The 21,430-nt window shown below is 37.5% G+C and overlaps 1 protein-coding gene across 1 annotated transcript; it reads left to right on the forward strand.

Annotated features, from left to right (window-relative positions):
* The first annotated feature begins 1,906 nt into the window (after positions 1–1,906).
* On the forward strand, positions 1,907–19,738 carry LOC112693448 (homeobox protein Hox-A4-like). Its single transcript, XM_025568536.1, has 2 exons — positions 1,907–2,774; positions 18,874–19,738. The coding sequence occupies exons 1-2, from the start codon at positions 1,907–1,909 to the stop codon at positions 19,575–19,577; spliced, it is 1,572 nt and encodes a 523-aa protein (XP_025424321.1). The 3' UTR covers positions 19,578–19,738.
* The last annotated feature ends 1,692 nt before the right edge of the window (positions 19,739–21,430 follow it).

The raw sequence follows: 21,430 nt of genomic DNA on the forward strand, positions 1-21,430 counted from the left end.
TTTATAATATTGTAGGTCTGTATTATCATATAATGCCTAGTTATATCGCCGGGATGAGTGTTAAATGTTTGTTTTATTTAGACAGAATAGATACATTGTATACATATTAAAAAGTTACGTTGATTGTACTACGTAATATGTTTGTTTCTGGGATGTGTTGAAACATTCAGTGCACACTGGGTAAGTAATATATTTTTTTTATAACTTTTAATATATTGAGAGGACCAGTGGCGTATACAAGGGGGATATGTGGCGGTCAGATTCCGCCTAGGCTTTTTTTAAATGTTACAAAATAATGTTCTTAGTGTGAGGGCGTTAGAAACGTAAAAAAAAATAATGATTTGTTTGAATATGATCCCTCCCCCATACAAAAGTTATGTATAGGTACACCACCGGAGAGGACCATTAATAGCCGGCAATATAATATTTAAAAATATTATTGTAAAATAAAATATATTACATATTTATACGTGTAAATTACAAATTATGTTTTTATTATATGTATATTGTCAAACTAAAAATGTAATTTGAGATAAAATGGTCATAATATAAAATAAAATAATACTACATTTCCTCTAAACGTCTAAGCCGGGACATATGGACGCCCCGAAAATATTTTTCGGGACACCGGGACACGAAGTCCAAAACCGGTGACAATCCCGGTTTTCCAGGACATAGATATGGCAACCCTAATATACATACATATGACATTTAGACATTTATCAATATTCAATACCAGATAACAATTATAATATCGATAAGATAGAGTATAGATGATAAACTTTAAAATTGAATGATATAATTTGAAAATATAACACAGACCAGATAAAAAAGGCTCGCAGGCCTGATGCGGCTCGCGAGCCACCAGTTACCTACCCCTGACGTCTCTTATAGAATTGCCGATTATCACACGTATAACAACGTGCACATCGTAGATCTCTACGCGATATTACGTTCGTTTTTGGAACTCGCAAATCTTATAGGAACAATCTCCGAAGAAAAACTCGTAAAATTTAACACTGGCCCAGCGGAATTAAATCTGTTTATACAACATTTTTTTAAATTTTTTATTTATATTTTTTTTATTAATATAATAAAATACGCGTGAAACATATAAATACATAATGCATCTAGGTTATACGCATAACATGCTCTTGAACCAATATATATTATAATTACATCGAAATTTATTGACGGCACAAGGAAAATATTAACGTGCGACGTGTGCGCCACCGCCGCCGCCGTCGACGTCGTTGGCGGCGCGGCGGCAGCCAACATGGTAGGCGATATGGCCGCGGCCTGCGATTGGCCGTCGGTCGGTCACGTGCAGGGCGTGCCCTCTGGCGCTGCGTTCCCCACTACTATCCGTCGACGACGCGCTCCGGCCGTGACATCCGCCACCGCCGCCGCCGGGCTGTACGGCAGCCGGTGGACACCGCGCATCAGTACGTTCAAAACGGTGTTGTGAGTTCTATTGCTATCCGTACGCAGGGCGTAAAAAGTCTCGTCGTCCCTCGTCTGTTTAGTGTTGACCGGATCGCCGTCGCGTACACGCACAGTCCACCCATCCGCGAGTGTGCGAATTTTCTCGTCGATAAAACGAATCGGTGTCGTTCGTTTTTCCGTTTTCTCTTTTCTTTTCCGTGCCCGTCATTCCGGGTTCCTTCGCATACACGTAAGTACGCCTTACGCGTATCAGTTTTTCTCCGGTGATCGTCGTCGCGCGCGTCCGTCCCCGTGACATCGTTCGCTCGTCACGCCGCACGTGCACGCCTAAATACCTGGGCACCACGCGTCGTCGCCTCCGCGGTGCGACCCGCACACCCGATATTGCGTAACACCGCGTTCGCGCGAACACGTTTCGGCCGGCGTTGCGCTCGCGGACGGTGCGTTGGATGCGCCAGCGATGAATTCGTTTCTCACACACAACACACTGCCGTACCATCAACCGACACAGATGCATCAGATGATGATGCCGGAGCCCAAGTATTCACCGCCAGACGACTACGGCAACATGCAGAACTACATGGGTTCCCCAGACTTTTTCGGCAGCCCTCACCAGCACCACCACCATCACCAACACCATCACCCTCACCACGGCGGCAATCACCACAGCCAGCAGCAAAGCCAACACGGTGACGGTGGTGCTGGTGGTGGCGGCGGCGGTGGTGGCGTCGGCGTCGGCGTCGGTGGCCACCAACAAGCGACCAACGGCGTCGTCGGTGTGCAGGGCGCCGGTAGCGCGGTCCTCGGCGGAGGAGGCGGTGGCCACTACCAGGGGCACTATCAGCAACAAATCCAGGCCATGTACCCGAGCCCCGGACAGACGCCGTCGTACTACACGAGCGCGGCCCCCAACTACGGCGCGTACCAGATGCAGCACAACGGACACATACCACTCGAGGCGCAACAGCCGCCGGCCGCCCTCATGCACAACGCGGCCGCGCAACAGTGCCAGGGAGGCAGCATACCTGCCGGGGCCGGTGGCGTGGGTGGCTTGGCCGCAGCCATCAACGCGGTCATGCCGCACGACATCAAGGACGACTCTTCACCGTCGCCGCTGCCGTGCCACCTGCAGCCCAGCCCGTCCTCGTCCCACCACATGTCGAACAACCCGCTGGACGGGTCATGCTCCGACGACATGGATGACAACACCGACACGGACGAGATGATGATGACCACGGTCAACGGGTCGCCAATCATGATGGACGACAGCGAATCTTCAGACCGGGTCATCTATCCGTGGATGAAGAAGAACCACGTGGCTGGAATGCGTAAGTCTATAAATTATATGCATTGTTCGTTTCGATTGCGATCACGTGTTGTATAACGTACAAGTCTACGTTATGTCTAAATATTCGTGTTCGGAGTATGCACACATATAGATTAGGTAATCGCTTAAACTTTCTTCCCGTACCTGTGTGCGTACATATGGTCAGTGCCAATACGGTACGATAGTGTAAACGTGCGCATGAGAAACGGTACTTAATGATAGTTCGATCGGAGATGTCTACACGTTTTCCATAAATCAATGCAGTAATAATCACGACGATATCTTCACCCTGCCTCTCCCCGTAATGTATTTAGGTCTTATATTTCACTTAACTCCCACCGCTTGTCCACCCATCCCTTTTGACTTCCAGTGCAACTGCACTACTACATGACCTATAAGGGCGTCACTGCACGTATAATATAGTATGTAGCATAATAATCGTACTAAAGTTCTAAATTTCGTGGGCTGTATCGAAACAAACTTGTCGTTACTTATAATTATACATTTCACCATTCGCATATACCCAACTAATTATAACAGTACTTATATTTACCTGCTCATTTTGTTGCAAAAACAAGAACGAATTACATTGCACACAAACTGTTTCGTAGACCGATTTATCGTCCGGTTTTTATTATACTTGAGTGTACTATTCTGACCAATTCACAGCAATGATTTTGTGCCTTCACACTCATACACTGTCGTCGTTTAAGTTTACGGCTAATATTATGTAGTATACAAGTTAATTCTGGATTGATTCGTATTATTCGATGATCGTCAAACGCGAGTGAACATTTTTGGGGAAGTTTTGTACCTCTTTTAAAGGCTCACAGAACGTCAGTATTTTTATCGCGTCTGTTTCAGTGACAATTTACCATTTATTCTACACGTGCGGTATAGACGTTACACGTATATCAACGCAAACGGTCGAAAGATTCCGAAAACGACTACTGTTAACTACAAAATTTTATAATACCAATATACGTATCCAAAAGGAAAAAAACACTATACTGCCACCATGTTTGGCAGACAATTGGAAACCTGAATTTACAATGAATATAATATAATATATTGGTGTGCATAAAAAATTTGATTATGTTCGAGAATATATTTTATCCCAAATTTCTTTAAAACTTATCCATATTTTATTATTGTCATAGAACACCCGTATGTGACAGTGATGGTCGTTTTCCGTAGAGTAAAAAAAATCACTATAGCAATTATATAACGTAGGTATATATTTATATATACACTTTTCTATACATAACTGCTATTTTTATCGCGACGTGGTGTATATATTTCACATAATATGTATGTATACACACACGTATGTATGTACATACTATATACCTGCCAAATGTGTGCGTATGTATAATATAATAACGACGTATTGAGGAATTTACTGTAAAAGGTCACTTTTTTCGCTTTCAAAACGATATGTCTAGTTATCTGTATATTTATATATAAATGAATATAATATATATATAGGCTAATATTGTAATATGGCATAATTTATAAACGTGTCCATTGATAAAAGTAATGTTCATTCATATATAAACGCTGTAGGTAATTTTTTAGCCAGTTTTTTTTATCATCGACGCGTCCGCACCACATTGACTCGTATATTATACCTGCTACATTTCGTATTTAAGGGTATTCGTAATACTCTGTTGACACGTTATACAATTGAATTGTGATTTGGGACGTTTGTATTTCTTAGATCACGTTTTCGATACATGACCTTTTAAAGTACCTTTACGTATTTTGCCTATTTAAACGAAAAAAAAATGGCAAAATAAACCACCGTAACAAATTGAACAATACCCTAAACACAGCAAACACGAGTTGTATATATTTTGGCAATATTTCAAAGCCGATATTGGCCACTATCCACAGAACTCTAACTATAAAAACACAGTCTTAAAAAAAATCATTTTCCTTCTCACTCTATTATGTTCCAATAACGTTACATCCTGTGTATTTTTTTTCTACATATTACACTACAATACTAAGACTACAACTATATCATGCTTTTTACTAAAAAACAAGAATAAAAATAATATTATTATTTGTTATTCCTCTGGAGTTTCTTAAATAGTATCTATAGGCTGTAGGGCGTGTAGTATATTACATATGAATATACTTACGAATATATTTAAGTCGAACAATAATCGTTGGATTTCACTTTTCGTTAAATTTTTTTATTGAAAAACAATATTTGTACAAAAAATATATCTTTTTTTTTGCGATATAGTGAAATATATTGTAGCTATAATAAAATTTTGAATAGTAACAAATGCATTTATAAAACGATTTACGATGAAACACAATGAGTTAGGATAACGATTTGAAAAATGAAACGTCGTCATGATAGAAATTACGTATTCGAAGTCAATGTCGCTAGATCATCGTATTATCTGTATACTTAGGTCAATAAAACCGATGATCTAGACGTTTTATTGTTTGTAATCGCGTCCAGAGAAGCTATTCGTATATTATAATAATAGTGTGGGCACTTATAAGTTTTAATACACATACACGTCATATATATATATATATAAATAAACGTATAATATTATGTCGTTGAGCTCGAGATAAAGTCAACGCGATAAGAAATACGAATAGGAAACAACCAAACGGTATCATATACACATATGGTTCTTCGTATCGGTCATTAAAATAATACGTTGTTTTCCTTTAAAACCATGACCTCATACACTTCAAACACGCAGCGTTTAGATAATATATGTAATGTGTGCATACAAAAACGTTTTCAGTTATTTTTCGGAGTCTAGGTAATCCGACACAATCTGTGATAGTAATACATAACACTGCATGTTGTCCATACAATCGCAGCACTATTTATTCCTTATATGTAAGATAATTTCAGTAAATCGCATTTTTAATTCACAGCAAAACGAGGTTTCGGGAAAACATCTGTAATTGATCAAAAATTATAAAACAATAATAAAATTAATGCGTAGTGTAAATAATATTTTTTGAATAAACTTTATAAAACGTATTAGGTATATAAAATCGATTTTTTAGTTTATTTGTATAAAAACTCTCAATAATACTGTATGTAATTGGTTAAGGTGTTAATCAATATCATCCCCCCTTATGGGTCGTGTTTAGGTGTGTGTACTAAACAAGTGTACTAATAGTTGGTATTTAAATATTTTAAAACTTTGGTCTGATTAAATGTTGACGTATAACGGGTGTTTGTCATTAAGCGCATTACTTCTACCGCGATTACTACTATAGTATTTTTGGTGGTTATCGTGAACGTTGTGGCGACTCTCGTCAAACACTTAAATTTTATAATCACTATAGTTTTTTAAAGGGTTTTTTATACCATTTGATTTATTCAATTTACAGTTCAACATTTTCAAGCTTAACTAATTTTTCATCGTTTAAAATTATTGTAAAAACTATGAATTCTTCATACTCAGTGGAAAATGAGTGTAGTTCAGTATTTTATTATTAAAAATTTGTGGGATTTCTTAACATTCCTTAGTATGATATGGTTTAATCGATTCAAACTGCGGTGACAGAGTCGTTCTAGAGTTTTCGTTGAAAGTTAGAAGTATTGCATTTACGATATTCAATCGATACTATATTCTTCATTGATATATTTACACGTGAGTGCTAATAATAATATGTACCTAACGTGCGTGTACAGTGCTGGTCCGACGGTTTTCGGGGCTCGATGCAGAATTTTGCAGGGCCCCATACAAATATATTAATTTATTAATTGTTTATATAAATGTGTTTTTTTCGTATTATTATATAACTAAATATATACTATAACTGTATTTCGAACTGCCGTGGACGATAAACAATTTTACAAGTGATTGAGCGTATAATACTTCAAAGCTATGCGTAATTGGTACCATCTTAATTTTCATCGATAACAACCAGTTTACTGAGAAGACCACACAACCACGAGGGTGATGATTTGCGTACTGGGACTATATTATTTTTATTTACAAATAATGTAATAATCGTAATATTTAATTCGTGGGGCCCCAAGAGCGTATTTAGATATTTTTTTTTTTGGGGGGGGGGACTGTGGTATTTTCTCCAACTGAAATTTCCCAATTTAGCCTATTAAAAACAAAATTGGAAAATTATTATACAAAATTTACCTATAATAGCGCGAAAACAAATAAAATCGGTTTATGTCGTATAGTTTTTTAACTATACGACATAAACCGATTACCGTGATAGTGTTATCGGTCGTCGCCGTCACTTCTCGGAAATTTTTTAGCTCATAGGGGTTCGTATAAAAATTGTATGGTGATTGAGACGCCACAACGCGTATGTATCAGTAAATCAATTCTAGGTAAAAGAAATCGAAATTACGATAATGCAGCAGTACCGTACGTCAAAATTAAGCACAATGTACCGATCTAAATGGTATAATCGTTACGATCGAAATCGTCAGACCTTTACATGAATAATTTGTTCGTTGTTACTAATAATTCTTTATAAAATTATATTGAACTTTTACGATTTACATCTGATAGGACATAATAAGCAGACTTAATAAACAATTCCTGGATTTCGGGGAGGGGGGCTGAAGACCCCTTAGCCCCTCCATAAATATACCCCTGTGGGGCCCCATACAAGCGCGGGCACTGTGCGTGTATGGGAAACTCCCTATAGTTTACGCACGAAATTCGCCGCCGTATACGCGAACGGTGACCGGCCGGCCGTTGAGACACGTGACATTGACGGAGATTTTCACACGCACTTGACCGTTCCTATGCGCGTGTACGTGTGCCGACATAATGTAATATTGTATTATTATTACGGCCGTCCCAAAACGGCCCAGTCATCGTTTTCGTTTCGCGCGATTGTCTTTCGCGCGTACGATATTCACCTATGTACCCTTCCTCCCCCCCCCCCCTGTTCGTTTGTCGGCGCACATCGCATGCCGTTGATTGCGAACAACGTTACGTGGTACTCGCGACACGCAGTCCAGTCTTCCACGTGTTCGTGACAACGGGCCGCAGACATTAGCCGTCGGAACCGCTCGGATATAAATGTACGTACACCATGCGTGTACGCAGTGATTGGAACGCGGAAACCTAGAGAATCGTGAGACCCGGAGACGGTTTTGGGTTCTGGAGATGATGGCATTTCGTAGACGTGGACGTTTTTGGGTTTCATTTACGTGTAGGCCGCGGTCGCTCATCAATCCAAAAACGGTTTAACAGACTTCGGATTGGATCTCGTTCACGTCTGATCATACGACTGAAGTTTGTCAAATATGATTTGTAGTACATCTCCAAAGCGTACCATTGGGATTTGCCCAGAACGATATCTAATGTGATGATGCAATGTAAAATAAATGATTTTAGACCCGTTAGTCTTGAACAAAAAAAATAACCGAATTTGAAAACCTCTATTGAGGTATTATCACATATATATATATGATATATCGCTCTGGGTTTGAATCCCGTCAAAATTATAATCAAAATTATTGTTGGATTTTTTTTTTTTATAATTATAATAATATGAACAATTTCTAAAACTATTCCGGTAGAAAATATTAAATTAATAACTGATAAACATATGGAATCATTTTTCCGGTAAAAATATTTAAATTATTTAGGTTTTCAGTAAATTATGAAATGTGTCTACATCCTATGTATAACATGTCAAATCTGAGAAGTAACAGTCAGTTACAAATCTGTTGAATACGTGCATAATTTATTATTTTTCACTAAAATAGAAATTAATATTTAAGAAAAGCTAATGGAGCTAATGGAACATTTTTATGTTGTAATCCGGGATGCCGAGATCCTAAATCCGAGTGTAAGAACGTCTGGGTAATATGAAGAACGCGTACAAACGGACTTGTCCATTTCCAACGTACAAACACTCGTGAAAGAAAATTTTTGAATACTAAAGTTGCGCTTTATATATGTACAATATACATAATAAATCTATGTTTTCCCGTTCGTTATAATATTCTACAGCGCTCGATCCGTTTGCATAACTTCTATATGAGCGTGAATTAGTGAAATGTGTATACGCGTGCATCAATGTTCGACGATTGACCTTCGATTTTGTTTTTACTTTCATTTCGAGTACTATTATAAACCTATACTCATGTATAGCATAATATTATGCACTCTACGATTTTGGTTGTACAAAACATTTCGATTCGATACTCTGATAAACGTCTGTACCTATATGTGCCGCGTAAAGCGCATAAATCTTGCTGCAGCCGAGACGACGACGATAATCTTTCCAACGGCCCCCTGATCACTCGTGTGGAGCGTCTTCGTACATTGTAATCGCCGTTTAAACTCTCGTAGCGATCCCTCGCCTGATCCTCAGAAGACTGATTTTTTGCGCATTTCATTCTCGCCAAACCTAACCTGCAGAAGGTAACCTCGGTCCTTCGTCGCCACCGCCTCGGGATTGTCGCGGGCAAAGGACGCAAACGGTTTTTACATCGTAAAACGCGTGCCAACAGTATTTACATTTTTACCCCGAGACTATTATGGTTTATTGTGGACGTACTATTAACATGCGATTGGCGCGGGACAATTCGAATAAGTTTTCGTAGATATTATTAGTAGTGCTGCACTCGCATAATAATGTTGCACATTTTCTGATGGGCGAAAATAGTATGTATTTAATGTGTATGTACGCAATGTGTACACAATGAATACCGAATGGTTAACAAGCGCTATGGATACATCACGGGTACAAGTTACCACGTGGTGTTATACCGCACGTTTACGGTCGACCGGAGAAAATAACGCGATTGCAATTTAATATATTTTTATGTGTATAAACACTTTATGCATGATACACTCCATCACAATAATATAATTCAGCTACAGTGGCAATAACTGCTGAAATGGAGAGTATCGTGTATAATTCCGACGTGTTATTTAACATTAAACAGGTCGTAGCCGTTTTAGTACAATCTTAAATTAGTATACGTTCTGCGAACGAATTAAAATTTTAAAAAACGACCAACACCTGTAAATATAAAGGCTCTGAAACCGAACGGGATTTTCAGTTTTCGGGTGTTTGAAAACCGATTTAATTAATTTAATATTAATAATATTAATATTTCAAATTTATATTAAAAAGGCGCCTAAGTTTTCTTTAAGAACGGGGTTGACTAAAATTGTTTTTCTGGTTGTAACTTATAATTAATCTTAGTGTCATATAATTTGAAACTATTTGGGTTCTGCGCTCGATTCTATGTTTTGTTTTTTCCTTAATAAATTATAATATAATTTTGGTCGGAAAAATTTAATTGGCTTCCACAAATACTTTTGGGTTATCGAAGTTGAGTCCGACAACTATTTATTAAGTTATTTGAGTTGAGTCTCTAAAAATTTAAATGATACTGATTTTGAAAAGTTAAATCTGATAGTGATGATCAAATAGTTTATTTGTATATTTGTTTATGTGCTCTCGTAAACATTGTTCTTTTTTCAAGGTTTTTTTAGAGGATTTTGTTGCTTTGCTTCGTAATTGTATTTATGTATCTGACTGTAGACCCAGAAAAGTATCAACAAAAATAAAAATATTTGGATGTCCTAAGTGAAAAAATGCATTTATTTTTTTGTGTGAAAACTTTCACATCTGTTAGTGGTCCGATTAATGTTTGATGAAAAATCACTCTAAATTTTTTGGGGGAAACTGTTCAATATCATCGTCAACGTAATTATTTAAAATGTAATCTGAAAAACTGTCAAATCTTTTGTCAACACGTGGTTTTATTGCCATCAAATCTTCCGTGAGACATTGAACTACGTCATTTTCATTTAAAAATGGCAATCTGAAAAATACTTTTGCTATCTATTGTTTTCTGAATCAGATTCGAATTCATTTGACAGACTCAACTTCTACGTTGTAATAATATGATGTGCGAGGTTTAAGATCGTTACTGGTTTACGATATCTTATTTAAAAGGACTCAATCCGAAGACATTAAGATAATAAAGTGGACTCAATTAAAATATTTAAAAGTAACATGGACTCAATTCAATGTTATCTGTTTTGATAACGTATTCATGGTTATTTACTTTTTTGTTACATGATGATTATCTACATTTTTTTATTATAATATTATTCATTTTCTATTAAAGTTCAACACAAATTGTTTAAATATATTGTATTTATTATTATATTACGTCACCTTGAGCGTTGTTTATGTATGATTATTTTTTTTTTATTTCAAAAAGATATTGTTTGAATTTGTATCCAATTATTATCTTTTAAATTATCCAATTAATTATCTTAATCAACATGATTAATATGAATTAGATTAACAAAATGTATAAAACGACTCTAGTTTGGAAATAAAGCAGCTAACTATTCTATCGTACACTTATTCAGAAATTTATAATAATAGCTTGTTATATTTTACATTTATAACCAAAATGAGTTTGAGATAAACTTTTTATAAAAACTTTAAATATTTTTATTTAATAACCATTAATAAATTATTTGATTTTAATATTAAATATCAGCATAAATACAATTACTTAAAAACAATATAAATATATAAGAATGAATAGTAAAATATATTTAACTTTTTAAATACAATTTAAAATATCTCTATGTTAAACGACTAATTTTTTATAATGTATTTCTTCCTATATTTTTCATATTCATTCGCGGTTTTGTTGACTTTGTGTATAAATTGATGATGAATTTTTAAATTGAAACTGGTCATATATTATAAATATAATAATACTTCAAGCTAAGCCTTTATTTATTTATTTCAACATATAAAATATATCTTTAAACATTATTTTTTATTTCGCATAAATAATAATAAATATATACAATATGTATAGTAAAATTTACTTAATTAATATAAATTTAAATTTTGATAGGTAGAAAGTTTTTACTTGTTTATTAGATTAAAAATCACTGTTACTAAAAAATTACAAATTAAATTAAACTTTTAATAATTATTTAAAAAGTACTATATGAGGTTTCCAAAATAATAAACCTAAAGGTATTGCATATACACACACACACACACACACATATATATATATATATGTATAAATATATGTGTGTGTGTGTGTGTGTGTGTTTTTTTAGTTTTTTGCCACTGAAAAGTTTAAATTCTTTCACATTGTTAATCATGTAGTAATAGACAGATGATAATTATATACAATAAATATATACATGGTATAGGCTTTATCGCGGGGTAATAAGTATGACAACAAGGACGAAAGATGCTTCTGCAATCACGATTACTGCATGCAGCAGTATTATTCATAAATCATTTCGTACGATTGCTATAAAATCCTTCAATTTTAGTACAACACAATTTCCAACAGTCATTATAATATTTCAAGGAATTAATCATAAAACATGCACATTGTGCAAAATTTATGCTCATATATAGATTTGATACTCATAATTGGTGCAACAGTACTCATATTTATCAACAAGAATTTTAATCAAACGTTCAAGTCACGGTGGCAATTAATGCAGAATCACAAAATCAGATATATCAGATATCAGAACAGTTACATATCGATACATAATATATGCTCGAGTTCGGATGCACTTAAATTTCAATGAATCGCATTTGAATAACACCCATTTTGTTTTAACCGTAATTTTTCAATAATTTATATCGCAAAAAGAACATACAAAGTAGCGGATCATTGGCTGAGCGCGTAATACCAATATCTACGATCGATCTACAAGTGCGTTAAAACGACTACTCTAGCGAATCAATTGATACCAATACCTGTTTGTACCTATTTGCTTTTCATGTATGTATATATTTATATGACAAACATGTAACGAAACTAACATTTTTCCGTTGCCTTTCTTCGTGACGCACTTCACCAAGATTCTATTCGGTTATGACGTCGTGCGCGGGCTAAAAATGTCATTTTTTTTCTTTCTTTTTCTCTATTTTTTTGCAGTATGCTTTTTATGTACACGTTTTTATATGGGTGTGTGTGTAGGTTTTTTTTTTGCTTTTCTCTCACAGGACCTACAGGCGCTTTGTGGCCTTTTCCTTGTGTAGTTTTCATTCACGACACGTATTTGATTAATGGTTCAACGGGGTCAGGAGCATCTGCCGTTATACATCCGGAATAGGGAAGTGAACGAGGGGGGACGGGTGGGGGTTAGACGAGGAAAGCAAGGGTAAAATATATACATAAGGTACTCACGCATAAAAGAGAGAGAGAGAGAGAAAGAGAAAAACAGAGCGTGTGCATGTGTGTGTCTGTATAGACTAGTATAGAGTGTGGCGGAAAACCCGTAACGGTGCACGTTTACTGTGCCGTGCACAGTAAAAAGCCAAAACCTTTGTGCGTCCTTTTTTGAACCCTGTCGGAATATTGTCGAAAATTTAGCTAGTGACATGTCCTTTGAACGTTCGCGCGCCACGTCGCCGCCGCTGCCATCGTTGTGTCCGCACGAATACATTTCACCCTAGGGAAGGTTACACCGAAAGTGCACGCACGACACACACACACACGCGTACGTAAACGACAAGGTTACCGTGTGCGTATATGAAGATTCTGTATTCTTTATTCTCCACGCGTTTTCTTCCGTCATTTTTTTATGTGCGAGCGGTTTTCACACTACGTGGACACGTCGAAAGATTTTACTATTTTCGGTAACCTTTTTTTAATACATTCACGGGATGGATACTCCTAAAAGAAACCGGATATAATACGGTAACTCGTCAATAGCACGTGTTTAAATGATATCGGCATTGGTGTCTAAACATGACGAAAATACTTAAGTTTTCGGTTAATCAATTTAGTAATCCTCAATTGTTCCGAATTAGATGGTTATGATTGAATTTGACAACGTATATGTTACATAGTGAAACCATTATGACCAATTATTGTCGTTCTCTTATGATCTTTCTACATAAATTTAAATTTTTGTCAGTACATTCAACTTTAATATTCTGCAGTATAGTAAGTAGCTGCCATTTTAATTTCAATTTTAAAAATTTTATCTTACATCAACCATCATGATTATATGCATATTAAATATTAAAATTACTATTTATGTTAAAAAAATGTTTGGAAAAATTGATTTCACTTATAGACGGGTGATTGACTATGCCATTTGCGTCTTGATAAATTAAATATAATTTGATTGTGTTATAGCTTTAGAGTTAAATTTTTTAAATGTCTCACTTTTGGTTCAAACCATGTAGGTTAATATTATTAAACATGGCGTTTATTCTAATAAAATGAAAATAAATTTATAATAAATATTTAATTATATATTGTTGAACAAAAATATGACTTACGAATCACAAAGTTTGTGAACCGCACATTTCACACTTTGTTTTGGCCTTAAATATTCTAGATCGGTAAATACCACATTGATAGAACTTAATTAATAAACCTTTTTAATTCGTAAACAATGAGGCGTTTCCTGGAGCGGGGCGTTTTTGCTATATTTACGCCCTCTTGAAGGAACGCCTCGAATCGGTGGTTTCGTTATGTACCTTAAATTTCGATTTCGCATTGAAGTACGGTAACGAAATATCAATAATTAACCTAAAGTATTTTTAGAGTTTTGTTACGATTCCTATCGAGAAATAATGAAAAAACAATACGTGCCGATATATGTAAAATAAAACGAGAAATATAATCACGCACGAAAGCCAGCAAGCAATTAAACACAACTGTTTTATTCGACGACACACCATTTTCGACGCTCTTTCGAAGTAAAAAAATAATGGTACGAATAAACGCGCGTGTCGTAGTACGTTCAATATAACTGTACAGAATTAATAAACACGCTGTTGTGCGCGATCGTCAAACTCGATCTAGTGGCCTCAAGACTATGCGCGCGCGACGCGTTCGACGGATCCGAAATTTTCGTTGCGCATTTAAACGTCCATAAATATAAATTTTCAACGGTGAAGGGACGACGAGTGTGGTAACGGCATCGGGACGAAGATGCGTTGATAGATTACAAGAGTGTACATTATTCGTGCCGTACACAATAGGTATAATGCGGCAGTCGTGTACACACACATTTATTACGATGCACGTACATAAATCGCGCGCAATCGGTGCCGGTGCACCGCGTACATCAATAATACGATCTCGAGTTTATTATAATAATAAAACGTAGTAGCGTCCCGCGAGTCACATGCGTGTACCTGGGCAACGGGTGTTCGTAATGTGCGCACATCGATCACGTTCGAGCGAACGAGCAGCGGAGTACGCGGTTTCGGTGTACACGTATATTATTTATTATATTAATTTTTAACCTGCGTACACGTTGCGCGCACCCTCCCGCGGAATGCGATCGCGCGCAGGGCGTAAACGTTGGCGACACGCACGGGTCAACGAGCGCTGCGAGAGCCGCGTTATTAATAAACGTGCATTGTGCACTGTTTGTCGTAAGACGTAAATGGTGTCGGGCGAACGAGCAACGCACGCGATCGTGGTGCGAGCAATGTTTGACTTGAAGGGTAGGGACGGAGTGCCCCACTACTAATTTCCAGAAATACTAACGTCTCCCTACTATAATTACGTTGTTATTATAACGCTTAACAAATTTTGGGGACGCTCTTTTTTTAAAAGTAAATAGAGTCCCTCTTTTTTAATTTTGCCAAGTCGAGCACTGGGTGCGAGTGTGCGCAGGGCACGTTGTCTGGTCGCCGCGTTCAGGGTGCGACGGGGACGTTTGGGCGCATTGCCGCGACGACGGGACTGGGCTGCTGGACGGATGCATCGTCTTGTGCGGGGCGATTCCTGCGCGCGCGTAACGCCCGACCACCGACGCGATGGCAGGCGATTTATGATTTCGAACCGACCTCGCGCGCGCGAGATTAATATCGTTCGACAAGGGGGTCTTTGTGCCGTTTAACGATCTCGGTGGTATACAATAATACTCACGTCCAAAACACCCATTACAGGGGTCACACGTGCATTACGTATACGAGTATACGTGTGTGGCTGTTGCCGTTGTTGTTGTTGTTGTTGTTGTTGTCGAGACGGTGTTGGAGTCGCGCATAGCTGCGGACGTATGCGCGCGCGTATATCGCGTTTACGTGTTATTGTAAGTGGGCAGGATAATATATTACACACTCGGCGGACGATGAGCTCTATTCATTGCTAATTTGAACATCTTTAGACCGCTATTGATACACACCCCGTCCTGTACACTAACCTAATGCCTACCTACGTGTAATGTAAAACGATGTGGTATTAATAATAATAATGGCGGTAGATATAGTCCGACGCGTAACGTAACGACGTCGTCGCGCGCAGCACCGTAAGCTCATTTGTATCCGCCTCGGCGGTCCGCGTTATTTACATATATACATATGGTTGTGTACGATACAGACCACCGGTGCTGCAACACGCCCGCGCCGCTGTTCGAGACGAACGCGTTCGCTATACAGAGTACTGTATTCGGGTGCATAGGTCCCCTTCCGAGTTCAACGACGCCAACCGTGCGGTACTCGGCGAACCGTATTTCTTACCGAATACCTCATCCGACTATACAGCGACTCGTTTCGTACACATTATTACGCGTCCGTTTGTATTCCGATCGCCGAAAACGTTTAAACGTGACAACGTTCCCATAGTTAATACGTGTTTTGTTACTTCGCGCACGACGAGTCGTACCTGTTCTCGTTTGGTTCGGTCGAATTTTTAGTTTACGTTTTCTGGCCCCATAGATCGAAAAATTGGCCCTCTGGTAAACTAAAGTTGTTCGTCCCCTGGGTACACAATAATATACGCCTTTTCGTCGTTGTCCCAACAACGCGCTCACCTAAATCCACTTGGTGCACGCATGCGCGCGGTATACATAAATACATAATATATTCGTCAACTGATGGGCCGTATACAAAATTTTAAGAAATAAACGAGTCCTCGATTCTCATTACGGTTCTTCGCTTCGTTATTTACGGGCATGCGCTCGGAATCTAGTATATATTCAGAGCATTGTTTATCAAAATTTGGTCTGAATAAATGTAATACTTTGTGTAGCTGTTTATGTATATACTAGTATAAGCGTACGAGTACACGTGCGCCGGTACACATATAGGACGTCATCGTTGATCGGGAAGCACTCAAAAAAGTTAAACGCGACCGAAGAACGCTTTCTATAAAATTTATTCATTTTTTGACAAAGTATTGTATACGACCTGACGTTTAATCAATAATCAGTAATCAAATTATGAAAATCAAACATCATCAGAATTTAGTATCGCTATCGGTGAGCATTAATTTAATAATATATTAAACTGAAAAGTAAGAACGCCCAAAATTCACTAAGTAACTTATTCGATCTTCTTATACGGTATACTTTTATCATATTTTATATTTACAAGATTCGTGTTTATACTATACAATGTATAGTATACATAATACGTATTTAGATTAACGTATTAGTGTGCATACACACTAATTGTGTAGTTATTACTATAGTCTTCAGCAATACATACTGACACATACTATTACATACATATATTTATAAATTGTAAATCATTGTTGTCGGTGAATACATATATATTATACTGTATTGCAATTAAAATGTAAAAACACAATCATCACATTAAATTGATTTACGTAATAACTTTGATATTTTAAGATATATATATATACTTTATACGGTACATTAATTTTTTCAACTGAATAGGTAAGATATTTAAAACTTTATTTTTGAGTTTTCAAAGTATAATATCCATAGGGTCTACTAGCCTGTTTTAAAAAGTGTTTAGTCCCGTGCAGCAGTCGCATTGTAAATATAACATATTTATATATATATATATATATAAAGAATCGAGATCTATATAAGGTTACGTAGTACGAACCGAGGGCGTTAAAAGAAACCCGCAAACCTTAATTAGGAGATAGATGTTAAACCGTAATAAAAAAATGAATGTAATAATAATAATTTCGCCGGGAGGTATATTGTACCTGTATGTACGCATGTGAGCGTGTACACCTCTCAGTGCTTTACACAACGCTCAATAATCATGCATCTATATGTTATAGAGTTGCACAACAATTTTATAATGACGGCGGTGGCCCCCACGGTTAGGCGTAAGTACATTTGTTTTTTTCGCCAAGATGTGTTTTCACGCTACGCGCACACACGCTCAAGCGCACGCGCGCGCGCACGCACACACACACACACACACACACACACACATACACTCGATCTTAACGAGCTGCAAGGCCGCCGTCGTCACTAGAGTGTGTAGTGTTTTTTGAATAATAGAAAAGTTGCGGTCCAGCAACACACACACACGTAATACACGTATACATATATTATGTATGTGTATACGTGTAGTACTTATAATAATAATAATAATAATAATAATACAAAATAACAGCGGCAGCTATACGTTGTCGAGTGACCCGGCAACGTCGAAAAACGCACCCGAGACGCGACGGCTCACGGTTCTCGGCTACGTTCCCCCATTTAAGGACTGCCGGCGCGTTTATACCACCACGCCCTTGTCCCCCGCCTGAACATGGCTCCGGCATTTCAATAATAGTAATAATAATAATAATAATAATGGGAGAAATATTTCGAAATTAAATATTCAGGCGCGCAGGGAGATGCTGCGCACCGATCATCGCATGGGATTAAATATATTTCTATATAAATATATATATGTATAATACCACGCTACGCGTACGACTATCGCAAGCCATCAGAAGTGTATAATAGCTTAGTACAATGCGATAGAACTATACGCGAAATTCGTATAATATTTTAAACATATTTTTCCATTAAAAAGCGTTAATACATTCCTAATGAAACGTATCGGAAAAGACAGATTATATTTTTCGAATCACTAAATAAAAAGATTCCGTAATGAATATTTTTCAAAAAAAAAAAAATAAAAAAAATATTATAAAAATTGTATAAACAGTTGACCGAAACATGTTGGACGTTCACCGAAGTTTCTTTGCTTGTATTCCACCTTGTCGCGTATACAACAGATGTAGCAAATAATAAGAGCTCACCAACTATGTGTGAACACGTATGTGTAATATTACACGGCTGAATCTATGATGTTATGAATATATGATTGATTTCTTTGCGCTTATGAAACGTTTTTCTTTCTTTTGATTTCAGCGAACGGCGCGTATCAGCCGGTGGACGTGAAGAGACAACGGACCGCGTACACCAGGTACCAGGTGTTGGAACTGGAAAAAGAATTTCACTTCAACAAGTACCTGACCCGTAGACGGAGAATCGAAATCGCTCATTCGTTGGTGCTGTCGGAGCGGCAGATCAAGATATGGTTCCAAAACCGTCGGATGAAGTACAAGAAGGACAACCACTTGCCCAACACGAAGAACGTGCGCAGGAAAAATGGGAGCTCGCAACCGGCGGGGAAAAAATCCCGAGCTAAGAACAATAACAACAACAACAACAGCAACAGCAACAACAACAACAACCATCAACAGCCGCAGTGTTCGCCGACCGGGTTGAAAATCGATACGCACGACATGTCGCCGCAACAACAACCCGAATTGAGGTTACAAAACGATACCGGGTCGTCGTCGCTGATGGCCACCATTCCGTCGTCGTCGACGTCTTCTTCCTCTTCGTCGTCTATCGTCGCCGCCACTACCGCCGCTGGACACAACAATCCGACATCCACCATGCAGCAGCAGCAGCAGCAGCAGCAGCAGCAGCAGACGCACCACCAACAACACCAACAGCAAATGCAACTCATGTTGAACCACCAGTCGTCTCACCTGTCGCAACACTTACAACAGCAACAGGGTCTGTCCATAGTGGGCCCCGGTGAGTACGACCTCACCCAGCTGTAACGGCACGTTTGACCGCACGCGCGCCCGTTTTCCAAGGTATAAGTTACTTTATATAAAATGAAAATAAACACGATAAAAAAAATTAAAGAAAATTAAAAAAAAAAAAAAACCACAATGCAACAACGATCAATATTACCGCTGCACGATAAGTGTGCGCATTGTCAAATATCTCTTCGTCGTGAGCAGTGAGGATACAGGGTGTTCAACCAGAGTGAATACTTATATATTACGCGATTTATATGGTATATTAAATGTACATAGATCTGTACCCGTAAACTCGTCGAACGCTGTGTACTACACGTTATAATATATGTGTTCGATTATTATTTTTAACACACGTGATAAACAATGTGGTATATGACGTGTTGAGAAATCCGCACACGTACGCGATTCCACAAACAGAAAAAATGTTATTGCCGAGATAAAAACTGTATAACCGGCAATAATTCCTACATAAATTAAATCGTAACTAGTATATTTAAATCTTCGCGCAAAATCGTTTTTGACACACGGTAAGAACTGCAGTTTATGTTTATGTATGAAAATAATGTTATTTAATGTTAGTACTCTTATACTTAGATCTTTTTTTGTTCGTCGTTTTATTTTCGTTACGGTTAAAAAGAATATACATATATAAACGAATAACGTATAATTTATTAAACAGAATACGATAGATGACTCGTATGATTATAAACATATTATGCAAGTGTTATGCTAAATGGATTAATGAAAACAGCTCATTGTAAATTTTTGATTATTGAATTACTAAGAATCGTATTTTTATTTTATTTTTTTTGAAACTTTTTTGTGTACATAGAAATCACGAAAACACAAGCTCATTTATTTATTTGTCTGTACAATATATACCTATGATATTCACATTGCTGTAAAATGTAAATTTTTTTGTGACTTTTTCGAACAGCTAATGGAAAGCTATTTCTTGTTTTATTGTCGATGTATTAGAATGCATTTTTTTTTTTTTTTTTTTTTTTTTACTCGAAGAAAAAAAATAAATATTTTTAAGCTGTGTACACCTACATACTTGTACATACATATATTATTATATTATATACTTTAAGAGTTGCTATATATTTTCAATGTTTGTTGTTTCATTATATATTTTTTTTCGTGTTTCCTTTTCCATAATGTTGAGTCTGATGTAATATTATATGTTTCAGTAGTTATATAAACATATAAACCGTATATTGTTGTGTACGCGTATTAACTGAACAACGAAACAAACAAGTATATATATTTATAAATATATATATTATGGAGAAAGCAAATGAATAAATATAAATCATCATTAAACGTGACATTTTTTTTTTCTTATATTTTATTTAAACCTCCTTGTCGGCGCGACGGTGTTCTGCCTTCGACCGTTTCGGACGTTTTCGCCAGCACTTCGGGTAGCAGCTCACGTATTTTCGCCGACCCGGTGGGTGAAGGGCCGACGGGTTCCGGAAAACAATGTTAGCGTCGAACTGCACCCGTGCACGAGACCTGGTACGAGACGTGCAACGCGAAACAATCGAACGGCAACACCCGACGCGATTATTTATTAAAATTATTTCGCGCGGCTCTCGCGATAGGGAACCGCGCCGCTGCCGTCACGTCTCCGACCTCTGCCTGCGCGCGTCACACGGATTCTATTATGCGGCGGTCGCAATATAACATTGGCACTACCGCGGTCGATACCCGGTCCTTTTCGCGCGCAACCCACGAGCGCGACGTTGTTACCACTCGGTGGGAGCGGCATGAGTTTCCCTACCTATGGGAGGAGACGGGGGGGGGGAGGAAACGTTTCGAAAAACATAATGAACGTTTTTTTTCTCTCTCACTGTCTCTCCTCG

The sequence above is a fragment of the Sipha flava genome, unplaced genomic scaffold, assembly GCF_003268045.1.
Source record: "Sipha flava isolate LNK unplaced genomic scaffold, YSA_version1 87_pilon_pilon, whole genome shotgun sequence".
NCBI lineage: Eukaryota > Metazoa > Arthropoda > Insecta > Hemiptera > Aphididae > Sipha > Sipha flava.